At 33.0% G+C, this 14,308-nt stretch overlaps 1 protein-coding gene across 2 annotated transcripts in view; it reads right to left on the bottom strand.

The window, feature by feature from the left end:
• Positions 1-6,973: 6,973 nt before the first annotated feature.
• LOC138693005 (putative leucine-rich repeat-containing protein DDB_G0290503) overlaps positions 6,974-14,308 on the bottom strand; it is a 60,403-nt gene continuing 53,068 nt past the window's right edge. The window contains exons 13-14 of one of the 2 annotated variants that reach the window (XM_069816503.1): positions 10,210-10,296; positions 6,976-7,955 (exon numbers count right to left, since the gene is read on the bottom strand). In XM_069816503.1, the coding sequence (XP_069672604.1) occupies positions 7,815-7,955; positions 10,210-10,296 (228 nt within the window). In that variant the 3' untranslated portion in view covers positions 6,976-7,814. Of the gene's footprint in view, positions 7,956-10,209; positions 10,297-14,308 lie in introns of both variants that reach the window. The other variant, XM_069816504.1, reaches the window with a different exon arrangement.

A 14,308-nucleotide genomic window follows, 5' to 3' on the forward strand; every position in this document is an offset into this window, starting at 1 on the left:
ATTAAGATTTAAATTTGTAGCGCAAATGATAACATAAAATCGACCAGAAACGATGGTTTTGTAACTCGGTCTGGCTCCAAGTGAAAAGTATCCATACACATAAACATTAAAAATCACATGCTAAAAGAAAAAGAATTCCTCTGTCATAAGCACAAAAACAAACAAATCTTAGATATTAGCCTCAGGTTGCTAGTTACCTAGTTACTTCTTCATTGAATTACATTTCAAATCAATGTAGGTAACAATAGCTATAGAATGATAATGGGGAAGAAGAAATTCTGCCTTATGTCTGCTTTACCATATGGGAGTGGAATAGACGGGGATCTTCCATAAAAAGTCCTCAGACACAAATCTGTAATACATGGACAATGTCAAATAATTACATGGAATGTATCCTAAAATTGTACTGTTTAATGTGCAATATTATAGTGTACATTTATTCTTGTCACTGTGGTAACAATAACTACTTAAAATGAATGTGAAATTTACAAAATAAATTATCTAATATATTAAATTCTGTAGTAAATATGTAAGAAATACCTTTCTAGAGTCCTTCCTTTCTTTCAGATAGCATTCCTGATGTAACTTTACGGTTTCACTATTAGGCTAGTTGTGAAAGTTCAATCCGTGGAAATTGTCATTTTTCTTATCACTCACTGTTAGTCTACTAATATGAAACAAAATTTATGCGACATCCTTCGAAAACAAACTTGCACTTAATTAACTATAAACCACAAACATACAGAAACACAACTTAAAGTTAATTATCATTTTATCTACAACAAGAATTGAGTAAAAATAACGTAAAATGCTTCTTTTCGGGTTATATCCATTGTACTCTGTCTATAAATGACAACTCCTAGTGGAAAATTGTCCAAAATATTCTATTATTCGAAATGTCAATTCAAAGTCTAGATTTATAATTGTAACAACTGAAAATAGCTATATTTACAGGTAATGATACATTTTAAAACATTAAAATATTGTAACATTTATTATGACGTAAACGCAACCATTTCCTCTTTCTTTCTTTCTTTCTTTCTTTCTTTCTTTCTTTCTTTCTTTCTTTCTTTCTTTCTTTCTTCCTTTCTTCCTTCCTTCCTTCCTTCCTTTCTTTCTTTCTTTCTTTCTTTCTTTCGCAAACGCGAAAATTAAAATAACTTCGATTATCAAGTTCAAACTTACTGCATATGCAAAAATAATACGATGTGATTATACCAGGGCCCCCTGAAAGTTATTTTGTCGTGAAACATACTCGATGTACAAGGAGAGAACAATTGTAACGTTTTGACTTGAAAAGTTTGCTCTCACATCGCTCATGGTAAGATGAACTTCATGACTCGTGATTTTCTACACAGTCTGTCTCATTCCATTCTTTATTTCATGTGCCTCCCAGAAGCTAGACATTATACGTAATGCTGTGTGCAGCAATATATATTCATGCTCTCACACTGTTCATAAACAATCCTTACCGGTGCAAATTATGTTTACTCATTAGGAAACATATTCCACACATTCATCGTATATCCTATGTATGAAATTCGAACATGAAACAAGAATAGGGTTCCCAGATGTCCCGTAAAATATGGGATTGTTCCATTTTTTGCTAATGCGTCCTGTTGTCCTGAGAAAAGTCTTCGGGACAGCTTTCCATCCCGTATTTTAGAGTTCTAAACTGAGAAAAAATGGAAAAGTTACAATGTCTATTCTATATTACAAATTACAAACATCGCACTTCATCATTGCATTGTAGATGGGCTATTATGAAACAATTATTGTGAGTTATTAATTTCTCAAGGTGAGTGATGGCAACACCAAATGTTTTGATGAAGTCTGGGGGGATCTTTTTGAAAGTACTGAAGGAGAACTCTCAAATTTGAAAAGGGTAGTGGAATTCATTATGTGTGTCCCTGGAACAAATGTGTGTGTCATAAGATTATTTTCTCGCATGAACGCTCTATTGACTGATGAGAAAAATAAATTGTCTGTAAAAACAGTAAAATCAATGCTTGTTGTAAAATCATTCTTCAGTGAGGATTGTGTTGCTTTTCATATATGAATCTTCAAAATAAACAATTGAACACATTTTTACAAAAACAGCCCTAGTCATTTTTAATGAAATTGAGTTAAGGACACATTTGCTACTATTTTAAATCTATATAGACTCCAAAAACGGCCCTTGTCAAGTGCAATAGACACAAGGATAAAACACCAGTTGAACGGAAATAGCTGATGTGTTATTCTTTTATTTTTTATTGTTCTCCTGAAAAATAGCAATTTTGACAAGGGTTGTTTTTGTAATAATGTCTTCAATTGTTAAGTGAAATTAATTTTTCAGAGAAATATTACAGGGCCAAGGCGGATTGATTTATAAGAATATTGTCACGTGAGTAGTGTATTTTGTAGCTATTTCTGTAATAACTTAGTAAAAACAATTTGAAGGCAAGTTACATACAGAAGCTTAAACTTAATGGAAATATGCTCCCTAACAATTTTGTTTACTATTTGTTTACTTACTCTTAGTTAGTTAGTTAGTTAGTTAGTTAGTAAAGTGTTTATGTAGTAAAGTTTACTACACACACACACTTTGAAAGATTGACATATTTGATGGGTGCGCATACTAAACTTACTCAGTGAAAACTGATGTGTCCCGTATTTTTTTTTCCAATATGTCTGGGAACCCTAAACAAGAATAATAGTGTGACTTAATAATGAATTATGAAAAGCGTTAAATTGTAATAAAATATATTTTATAATATATATCTGTACAATAGTACAATAATATTAAACACAGAATGTTGCTAAAGGAAGTTTACAATGGCGAGGTATTGATAAATAAGAACACTTTTATAATGTGCCAAGACATCTTGTAGATCCAGTGTTTTCTGCTAGGGAAACTGGTAAGGTGGATCACTTAGAGGTCTAGGATCATTCAAACTCCCTGATATTACCTTCCATTTGTGTTTAAAGCGTTGAATGTTGAAGTGATGTTTTTGATCAGAATATTTTACTTTGAAGACGAGCAAAATCTTCTTATCAACAGTGCCTGACATAACTGCAACGAAAAATAGCACTCCATTTTGTACAGTACAATATGTACCACTACAGTGTTAACTGTGCCATTTCTGTAACTATGGATAGTCAGTTATGTTTACAATACGATGCTATCTGAGCAGGCTGACATGCATCTAATTTATGGGAGAGCAGCAGCCATGTAGCAAGGCATCTATATGCAGAATGCTTTCCGAATAGAAGATTGTCATCTCACGTCTTCTTTCAACAACTTCATAATCCAGGATCTGCATGAGACAAGAAATTGAAAGACCTCGCATTGTGCATGTCTTTCTAGAGTGGATCACTTAAAATGTAGTTCTACTCACTAAGCATCATTTCCACAAAAGAAAAGTTGAAAGTTCCACTTAAAGATGTTATTGAAAATACCCACTATGTTGCTTCTTGTTTCCCCATCAATGAGATGCATGTCAGCCAGTTCTGGTAGTGTGAATTCTACCATCCAGAACCTATCACAAATGTAAATCATATTATAAATACGAAAGAGAGAGTGGTGTGCAGAAAGCAACGGGAAGCTACCACATTTACCTTTTCCAAGAAAAACTACAAACATGACAGTAGAGCAAGTGGAAAGCTTTAAATACTTGGAGTGTACTATAAGCAGTAACATGAGCTGCTGCCAAGAAGTCAAAAGGAAAATATTAATGGCCAAGGATGCTTTTAATAGAAAAAAGGAGCATCTTCTGCAGACCTCTGGAGAAAGAACTACAGAAGAGACTAGTGAAGTGCTTTGTATGGAGTGTAATATTGTATGGGGCAGAAACATGGACTTTAAGACGAAGTGACAAGAACAACTAGAAACATTTGAAATATGGATATAGTGAAGGCTGGAGAGTATGAATTGGACAGACAGAATAAGTAACAAAGCTGTGTTGAAAAGAATGGGTGAAGAAAGAATGATGTTGAACTGATCAGAAAGAGGAAAAGAATTGACTGGGTCACTGGCTGAGAAGAAACTGCCTTCTGAAGGATGCACTGGAAGGAATGGTGAACGGGAGAAGAGTTTGGGGCAGAAGAAGATATCAGATGATAGACGACATTAAAATATATGGATCATATGAGGAGACAAAGTAGAAGGCAGAAAATAGGAAAGACTGGAGAATTCTGGGTTAGCAGTGAAAGACCTACCCTTGGGCATAACACTGTGAATGAATGATTATAAATAGGCTATAACTGTCTATCCAGGATTACGGGAATGGCAGTGCTACTTTTCTTTGCAGTAATATTTCGCTCTGTGTTGATAAATACATGACTCTGCTCACCTTCGAAGTGAACAGTTTGATCACAAACACACTACTTCAACATTCAATGCTCTAAACATAAATGAAAGGTAATATCAGGGAGGTTAAGTGATCTTATACCCCTAAGTGATACATCTTATCAGCGTCCCTGGTGGGAAAACAGTGGAGCTACAAGATTTTTGGCACATAACAAAAATGTTTCTTTTTACCAGTAGGCCTACCTCCTCTATAATGCCTGAGCCGTTGTAAACGACCTTATGAAACGCCTGTATAATATGGTCTAATTACAATAAACTGTAGTACATTATGAATAATTAATAATGTTAATTTTAAAGTAGTGTTATAATTAGTGTAGCATTATAACTTCTTCTGGAAGATATGCACAAGTAGCTACACATTTTAATCATAACTGCATTGTTCAGCATGAGTTAGACAACTGCAATGTCTTAATTGTGTTGTTTCAAAGAAAAGTATGCAGTGTTTTAAATAAGCAATTAAAGTGCCACGTTTAAGAAGGTTAAAATGGAAAGAAGTAATAAAAACCCAAACAGAAACGACGTAACTAAAAACAGTTCATCTTATCACTCTGAAAAGAAATTATAAATTTAAAATAAAAGTTGTGTAAGGATGGCCTGTAAAATGAGAGTTTTTAAGTTTTAACATCAGTGCTAATTTTATATTAAAATAAAGTTTTATTGTAATATTTTCATACAGACTCGTTTTAATATTACTACTGTTATTATTATTATTATTATTATTATTATTATTATTATTATTTCATAAGATACATATACATTATCACTGATTTTATAGAGCCTACAGCTTCATTACATGTATTTTGCAATATTTATTTATAAATGAAATGGTTTAATTGCAATTTAATGTAATATTTTGTTAAATTATTACACACTATTTATCAAAACAACAGGGTGCTTCAACTAACAGTCTTGTAAGAACTAATCGTATCAGTTTCATTTGTTAAGAAATTTTCTTATTTTTGTGCATTTATGTTACTTTTGACTAAGCAACGAATATAATTTATATAACTTTTAATATAAGTAATAAAATATTAATTTTACAATTACAGAAATACATCAATGGAAAACTGTCATACGCATTGAAATTGTTCATCTTTTCCCATGTCATTGATGTAAATTTGAATTATTGTTAAACTTCAATATATGTATATTACAATGGTCAAACAGGCAAGTTTTAATTAATAATGTGGTCTGCGAAGCTTTAAAACTGGACAGTCCTGTAGTAGATAAATAACCACAAAATATCACTACCGAATTAAGATAAAATGAACATAATAAAAATAAGTCATTAATTTATTAATGTCGTTCTTTCATAAAATAAATGCTAGCTTTTTCACAATAAATTTTGTAAAAATGAATTAATTTATTTTTTACTGGGTATCTCTTTCCTTCCCATAGGGTACAACCATTGTTGACATCATCAGTTGCTGGAGAAAGGAGGAATAATTGGTGTTGTTTGGTTGGTTTCCACTACTTCCAGTTATGGAACAGCTGAACCTTATTATTTGTACAGTTAAGATAACAGAAAGAATTTTTGCAATAAAATTAATTCTGAATTACAAAATTCACGAACAGTCACTGTTATGAACAGTCTCAGGAGATTTAAATTGTACAGCTACTGGATACAAAGATAAAGTGACTGGACACGGATTGTAACGTTTTTTGGTATGGTAAATCATTCAGAGGCGACTGGTGATGTCCTTATTGTCTCCCTCTACCTATATTTGGTTCTGTCACGTTCATTGTCGTTTTTCTTCAGAGCCTCTGTTCCATTCTTGTCAAGCCATCCTTTGTTCTCTTTCTAATTTTTGGGGTTTATATATACTTCTACTCTTCAAACCACGTCTTCCGTTTTCTTCTGATACCTGACACATGACCAATTTTAGTAACTTCCTGTAGATTCCCTTTAACATAGACATATCAACACCTCTATGTAGAGTCGACCTGGGTAGCGCACTCGGTATAGCGCTGGCCTTCTATGTTCGAGGTTGCGGGTTCGATCTCGGCCCAGATCGATGGCATTTAAGTGTGCTTAAATGCATCATGCTCATGTCAGTAGATCTACTGGCATGTAAAAGAACTCCTGCAGGACAAAATTCCGGCACACCGGCGACGCTGATATAACCTCGGCAGTTGCGAGCGTCATTAAATAAACCATAATTTGTTTCTCTATGTAGCCTCTACTGCTTTACAGAATTCCGCACTCTGCTGAGTTCAGGCACAGCAAGTATTTTTTGCAATGTATTCATACAGGCCAAATACCAAGAGTCATCTTGAAAAATAGAGTACTGTCTTAAATCTTTATGCTCACAAGAGATTTCTGTTTTTATAAATATCAATAAATATAATAACATAATTGAATGAATTATACCCTTGTGGGATTTGTACACAATATTTTGTCTAATTTCATATGAACACAAATGTTTAAAAAAAAAACTGTAACAATTTCAAACTTAATTTTAATACTTTACTAATTTCTTGAGAAACACAAGTATTTTCAAAATAAAATAAAAGAGCATTTTTAATGGCTTCAAATCTAACCTTAATTTTATACTTTCTAATTTCATACGAAGACAAGTGCTTTTAAAAGTAAAAAAAAAAATAAAAAAATAAAAATAAAAATAATTGTTTAACAATTTCAAATTTAATTTTAATATTTTACTGCCTAATATCATATTTAAATGCAAGTGTTTTCAAAATCAGAAAATAAATAAATGATTTCAAATTTAATTTTAATTTCACTTATAAATGCAGAAATACATTATGTAAGGAGATTAGAGAGGTGTTTAATAATTTAATTCAACTGTAAGTACTCGATCAGTTACATAATAAGTACGCAGTATAGCCTACTATTTTAGCTTTCTTAATTAAGACTAGAAAACCTAATTCCAACTTAAATTCATAAGAAACTTATGAAACTAGAAAGTACGTGGTAACATATTCTTTTTTAAGGTAAGAAATACTGTAGGCCTATTTACTCGATTACAACACCCCATTAAACATACAGGCACCCATACCAAATATACAGAAGACCTATTGTAGCAGTGAAATTTTGGGGGGGGGGGGGAACATATATTTCTGCCTAGCCTATACATCACATTCTATCCCACTGTCATCTTCAGAATCTGAGTTTCTACGTCACCATGTCCAAGTTGAAATCCGAATCATCACTGACATACTTCCAATGCAGGCTGTCTTTGCTACCATCTAAAGCAATAGAAACTGAGCACTTGTCTCAAATAATATAACACTCACCTCAGTTTTCAAAACAGCAATTTTATAAAAAAAAATGCGTCTTGCAATCGAGTAAATAAGGTATACTGGAACACTAAAAGCAATTACTTTAGCGTATCACACATTTGTTATTATACAACACACATAAAATAGCAATATTTGAATAGAATAATGTTAATTATGAATCAAATAAGACACGTAACTCACATATAAGACACCTTAAATAAAGTCATATAGTACTCAATAAATCAAGTGGTTCATCTTGTACATTGTCGTTAAATTCACGACTTCCTGCAGTTCCTTTACGTGTTCTTGGTGTAATATTAAATACGGCTTCAGAAAATACAGTTCTCGCTCGTTTACGCTGGTCCTGTGAAGAATTAAATAAATCAAATCACTTTTAATCATACATTCAAAATTAAGTGAGAAGAGTTATGTCGTGTACTAAGGTGAGTGTATGTGTAAGTGTTCGTGTAAGTGTAGTGTAAGGAATGGGTAATAAGAAGTAATTTTTATCTTCTAACTAGATATTTACGAAAATAAATATGAATAAATATTGCAACCTCCGAGATCGCAAACAATAAATTAACAGGTGATATTATGTGCTCAGTTACAGCCTTTCCAATTTTAAAACCATAAGCCGCAACTAATATAAAATTCTGTGTATTTTAAATGTAGTCTCAAAAGTACAATTATGCCATTCTAAGCAGTCTTCACTAACCGGGAAGACGAAAATTATTTCACATGTGGCAAGTAAAGAAGTATATTTTCAATTATAATATGTTCCTAATCCAGGGAGGACAAAATACCAGACACATCGAATTCTGCAGTATTTGTATTTTTGTCCTGTTCTAAAAGAAAATCTAATCTAATATAATGTATAGGCCTACCATGTACAGTGAGGGATGTAAGGACATAATTGTTGAGCAGGAGAAAATGTTTCAATCAAACATAAAAGCAAAGCCAATTTCTCATCATACGAATTAAAACTTTCTGCTCGGAGCATGCGCAATTTGCACTTTGACTTAGAAAATACTAGAGTCGCTCTACTAATATGTTCCTCATTATACATATATGAATACAATTATTTTACATGTTATCGCTCGTTTCGGCCCTCTCAAAATAACAAAATTCCTCTGTTAAAATTTAAATTGATTTCTTAGCAAGACTTCAAGATATCACTGGTACACCATCATGATAATGACTTATCATCTATACTTAAAAATATTACCGGTAACTTTTCAATTATTGAAAATAAACGACTTAATACTACAAATAATTTGAATTCTGAGATTTTGATGTGAAGCTCGTGAATATATAGTTTAAAATAATTGCAATTCGAACTTATTTTAGATTTATTAATCATTCTATAAACCTCTGATTGAGGTTCTGGCTGATATGTACATCTATTATCAGGCAGTACATCTCACTTGACAATGTGCTTCAGAGGAAGAAGAATAATTATTTGTATAGGCCTACATCTGAAGTCTGATTAGTGTAATATGTAGCTAGTCATGTATGCATCACTTGTGGGATCTAGATCTGTCTTCGGACAGTTAGCTAAACACAACAACAATCATTCTATACTGCATTAATTTTCTCTCAGATCATTAAGCATGTCACATAGAAAATAATATTAAAAACATAACAAGTAGGTATTTAGGACTACTTATTTACTTCCATAGAAGTGATTGCACTCATTTAATTAATTAATTTCTTTATTTATGATTTATTTCTTATGATTCATAAAATAAAAACAATTAATCTTTAAGAAACAATAAAGTTAAAAAGTTAATTTATTTACGAAAGTAGAATACTTAATCTATAATTACACAAAAAAAAAATCAAATTTAAGTCCCATACCTATATATATATTTTTTTTTTAGTGGGTTATTTTACGACGCTGTATCAACATCTCAGGTTATTTAGCGTCTGAATGAATTAATGAAGGTGATAATGCCAGTGAGATGAGTCCGGGCTCCAGCACCGAAAGTTACCCAGCATTTGCTCATTTTGGGTTCAGGGAAGATCCTGGAAAAAAACCTCAACCAGGTAACTTGCCCCGACCAGGATTCGAACCTGGGCCACCTGGTTTCGCGGTCAGACGTGCTAACTGTTACTTCACAGGTATGGACACCATACCTATATTAAGAAAATATAAATTTCTGAAACTCTTAACTTAGCTATATTTTTGCATTTTGCAGGATCCACGGTATTTCTTCCCTATTCTATGTATCTTCTCTCCATATAAGAACAGTGTCCACTTGAGGGAACAAACACTTCGCTCACCTATCTACCTAAAGAACTTTCCATTCTGCGGACACTGATAGGAACTAATCTTTTGGAAAAGCTAACAGGAAACTTCATTGAAAAGCCATACCGGTACAAAAAAATGTGGTGCTATGAAGATGACACTTACATTCTCTTTATATATTTTCTGCATTTCGCAACAGTTGGGTTCTTTATCATTTTTCCAATGTTTTCCCCCATTTATAGTATTTTCTTGAAGTATCATACAAAAGAAATACATAATAATATAATTTATTATGCACCCAAATAAGAAGATAAACTTTTTGTATTATCCATAAAAGTTTCCAAATTTAATAATGAATTCAAATTTGTACCTTTCTTGCTGGAAGAAACATTTCTAAATTTCTCTTCATTACAGGATTCGCTGTCTGTTTATTCCAGAGTCTGAAATTGCTGTTTCTCTGCCAAAGAAATTAACAGGAAAGAATCATCAGTTTTAATGATTAATTAAGACAAAGCAAATGCTGTACTAAGGATATCTGGAAAGTAACTTCTGAACTCGTGTGGTACTGGTGCAGGAAGTAGTTGGAGTAGGCCTAATAGCAGTTGTGTTTTTATTACAGTGTGGAGTACTCATACTGTAGTGGAATTCGTGTTGCTCTTACTCGTGCAGCAACTGCTGTTTAAAATATGTGCTGCAATAGAGAAACATGTTAGCTATTTTGAATGCTCAGTATTAAGATCTGTTTTAGCCAAAAATGTAAAATAGTTGAAAACCACTGTCAATTTTGTGAGGTTTATTAGTACAACTTAATGACTGAGAGTGGTGTGACTCAGTGGTACCATATTATGTTAAAAATGAGTGGATTAAACAGCGAGCACACTGCGTTAGTTCTGCCCCCTTTCAGTCCAGTTCAGTCTATGGCATATTATTTTGCATTAGTGAGATGGGCGCATATTGCATCTGCCTGCTTCTGATCTCTCTCACTTACCACTGACAGCAGAAGGCCATGAACCCAGCTAGACGAAAGTGTATAGTGTAGGAAAAGCCAAAATAAGTGAATTGCTTATAACCTACACTCCCAAATTTGTATTATATAATAACTGCATTCCAGTACCTGAGCAATTTACGACCTGTCTGTTTCCCATGAATTTATAGTCATTGCCAAATTGTGTTAATTCTTGTCACTTTGGTCATATAGAAGAGAATGTCTTTTTACGATTTCAATTAATTCCTCGCTAATGGAATTCATTTCAGTGAAACTTTAGCAGCAATTGAAAAGTACCGCAATTCTTGGATAAGCTGTTCTCAGCCTACATAATTTTCTTCAGTCTTCAGTCAATTTTGCTAGTAGAGGCAAACATGATTGAACAGACGAGACAGGAAAGTGCGGACGCTAAATGAACTGACCCAATGTGTGGTTGGACATTTATTTATATTTTCAACCAAAGCATCAGGATCAACTGAACTGAACCGAGTGGATGCAGTATGCTTGCTGCTTAAATAAACGTCTGAATCTAATGTTCCTAATTATTTAGGTGGAGAATAAGCTTACAATGTGTGCAGTTCTGTATTGTGTAGCTTTCTCCACTCTCCTGTAACTTCATTCCTCTTAGCCCCAAATACTTTCCTAAGAACCTTATTCTCGAACAGCCTTAACCTCTGTTACTATCTCAAAGTGAGAGTCCAAGTTTCATAACCATATAGAACAACCGGTGATATAACTGTTTTATAAAGTCTAACTTTCAGTTTTTTAAGCAGACTGGATGACAAAAGGTTCTCAACAAAATAATAGCAACCATTTCCCATATTTATTCTCTCAAGTGTCAATTGTTACTATTGCTCCAAGGTATTTGAATTTTTCCACCTTTTTAAAGGATAAATTTCTAATTTTTATGTTTCCATTTCATACTAAGTTCTGGTCATGAGACATACCAGTAACCATATACTGTACTTTGTTTATTCGGAATTTACTTCCAAACCCATCCCATTACCGTTGTCTTTCTCTTCTGTAGGGGCATTGCATTTATAACAATGATATCGTACCATCTACTCTTAAGTACTAAATACGATAACATGTCACTGATAGATTTGACCTTTTTTACTACTGATTTTATTCTTTTATGAATAAAGAAAGGATTATGTTCCTAATTGGTGGTTACTGTTTCCTTCCCCATAGTACAATACGTAATCTCCTATTGGTAATACGTCATTCCCCTCTAACCTAACCTCCTCTACTCCCACAAGGTCTATTCTATATCTAGTAGGTTTCTGTTACTAATGTTATCCCTCCTGTTCTATAAAGACTCGTGACATTCCAAGTATGGTACCAAATTTCATAACATTATTCCTTTGCTGTGGTTGGGCCAAAGAATCGGTCACATTTTGAGAGTTTATTTATTATTATTTATTTAAATTTAAATATACAGAAAACAGAATATAATTACAACTATAGAAATATAAATAAAATAATACAATCAATATAAAAAAGGAGATACAGTAATATTAACAAAATTTGAGGACCGAATGAGCAGCGCTCGTGTTTGGTTGCAGTTATGTTGGGGTTTCGTAACAAGCTCTTTTTTATGGTAATGGTTTGTTAACCCTTCCCCCGATTCCCAAGCTGGAGGACCACCGAATGTAAATGTAGAGCCAAAATTCAATCAATGGAGCAGGGTCACACCAGTACTCACTAGTTTAAAAAAATGCTGGCAAACTTTCTTTGCCGGGAAACTCATAGCAACTGTCTTTTGGAAGAGAAGTCGAGTACTGTTACTGAATTTTATGGAACAGAACGCCACAATCAATGTAGATGTTCATTGTCAGACATTAAACAAGTTAAGAAGGGCCATTCAGAATAAACATCTCAGCATGTTAAGCATTGGTATGTTTTATTGCATAATAATGCTAACTCGCATACTGCTGTGTGTACTCGAATCCTGCTACAAAAACTGAATTGAATATTGTTTGATAATACTTCACACAGCCCAGATTTGGCACCTAGTGATTAGTCTACCTTTTTCCTTTTTTCATGCATAAGAAGAAATGGCTTGCATCATAACACTTTGACAATTACGACAAATTGCTGTCCACCACTGAGGAATAACCCAAACCACACGTTGCAGAATTCTATCATAATTGAATACAAAAACTTCTTAATACTACTACGGGTCTCAATCTGGATACTATGTTAAGAAATGGTGAAAAGTCGTAATTTTAAGTTGTATATAATCAAAATTCTACAACTATATTGATGTTTTTAAAGGTCTAAAGGAAGTTACTTTCGGGTCATTCCATATCAAATCAACAAGGCGCTCAACCCGACCGACTCAGATTTCTTTCAAATTTTGAGGGTTTGTTTTACCTGCCGTGCTAACTAAAACTGCCGAGTTTCATATGTCCTGTGCTTTTCGTTTTCTGTCAGTGGCGTTTCAAACATGAAGAAAAATCATATTTTTGTAAGCACACCGCTTCAATTAAAATTATATATCTCAACAACATCTCCAGATAAATTTACAAAAATTGGGTGATACATTCTTAATATGTGATAGTTTTTATTGTTTATATTGTTTTCTGCATGTATTCAATTACACTAAAAAAAACATGGTGAAACAATTTTCATATATTCATATTTAAAAATGCGGGGGTTCTATTTTAAGGAAAAAAATATATAGTACGTCTCAATTAGTGATATAATGAACTGATAAGTTTCAACTTGGAATCATCATAGGTTACAAAGATAAAAATTATTATGTTACTGCAAGTTTAAGCTAACTGTATAAGTCGCGATAATTATGTCCCACACATTCGTTGTATTTAATTATATTTGATCATATTCATGAATGTCGCTATGTAATTTAACATGCATTACATAATTCAAATTTTTTAAATTGTTACTTGAAATAAATTATTGTCACATGGATTTTGTTAAACCTGAAGTTCTGTAAGAAATGCTTACCTTTCATTGCTGAGATGAAATATCCTGATCATCTTTCCAGACAGGATGCTGCTTTGTTTCAGCTGCATTTTAAAACTGCTTAGCAAGTATAATACCCATCCTAAACAGCAGGACTGTATGAAACTTGTGTTCCAGGCACTGCGGTGGATTTTGCAAATCGAAGAGCAAGCATTTTTTCCTCTTCAGTATAGCTTTTTTCAGTCACATAAACGGTATTAATGTTTGGGACATGATCCCTTTTCCAGTCGCACAATTCCCTAGGTGTAGTTATTTGTTTATCGGATGGTCTCTGCAAACTAGCACAAACCGCAGACCTTTTAAGTGTCCCACCTACAACGTCGCATGCTCTTTTGCCATGCGATATGCAAAAATAATACAATTCTGCTGGAAATCCAAAATCTTCTTCATGTAATGTGAGGTTCAGGAAATTTTTTCCTATTTTTTATACTGAGTAGAGAATGCTTCGGAGAAATACATAATTTTTGTGGTGAATTACAGATGTTAGTTTTAATGA

Source organism: Periplaneta americana, chromosome 17 (assembly GCF_040183065.1).
Source record: "Periplaneta americana isolate PAMFEO1 chromosome 17, P.americana_PAMFEO1_priV1, whole genome shotgun sequence".
Taxonomy (NCBI): domain Eukaryota; kingdom Metazoa; phylum Arthropoda; class Insecta; order Blattodea; family Blattidae; genus Periplaneta; species Periplaneta americana.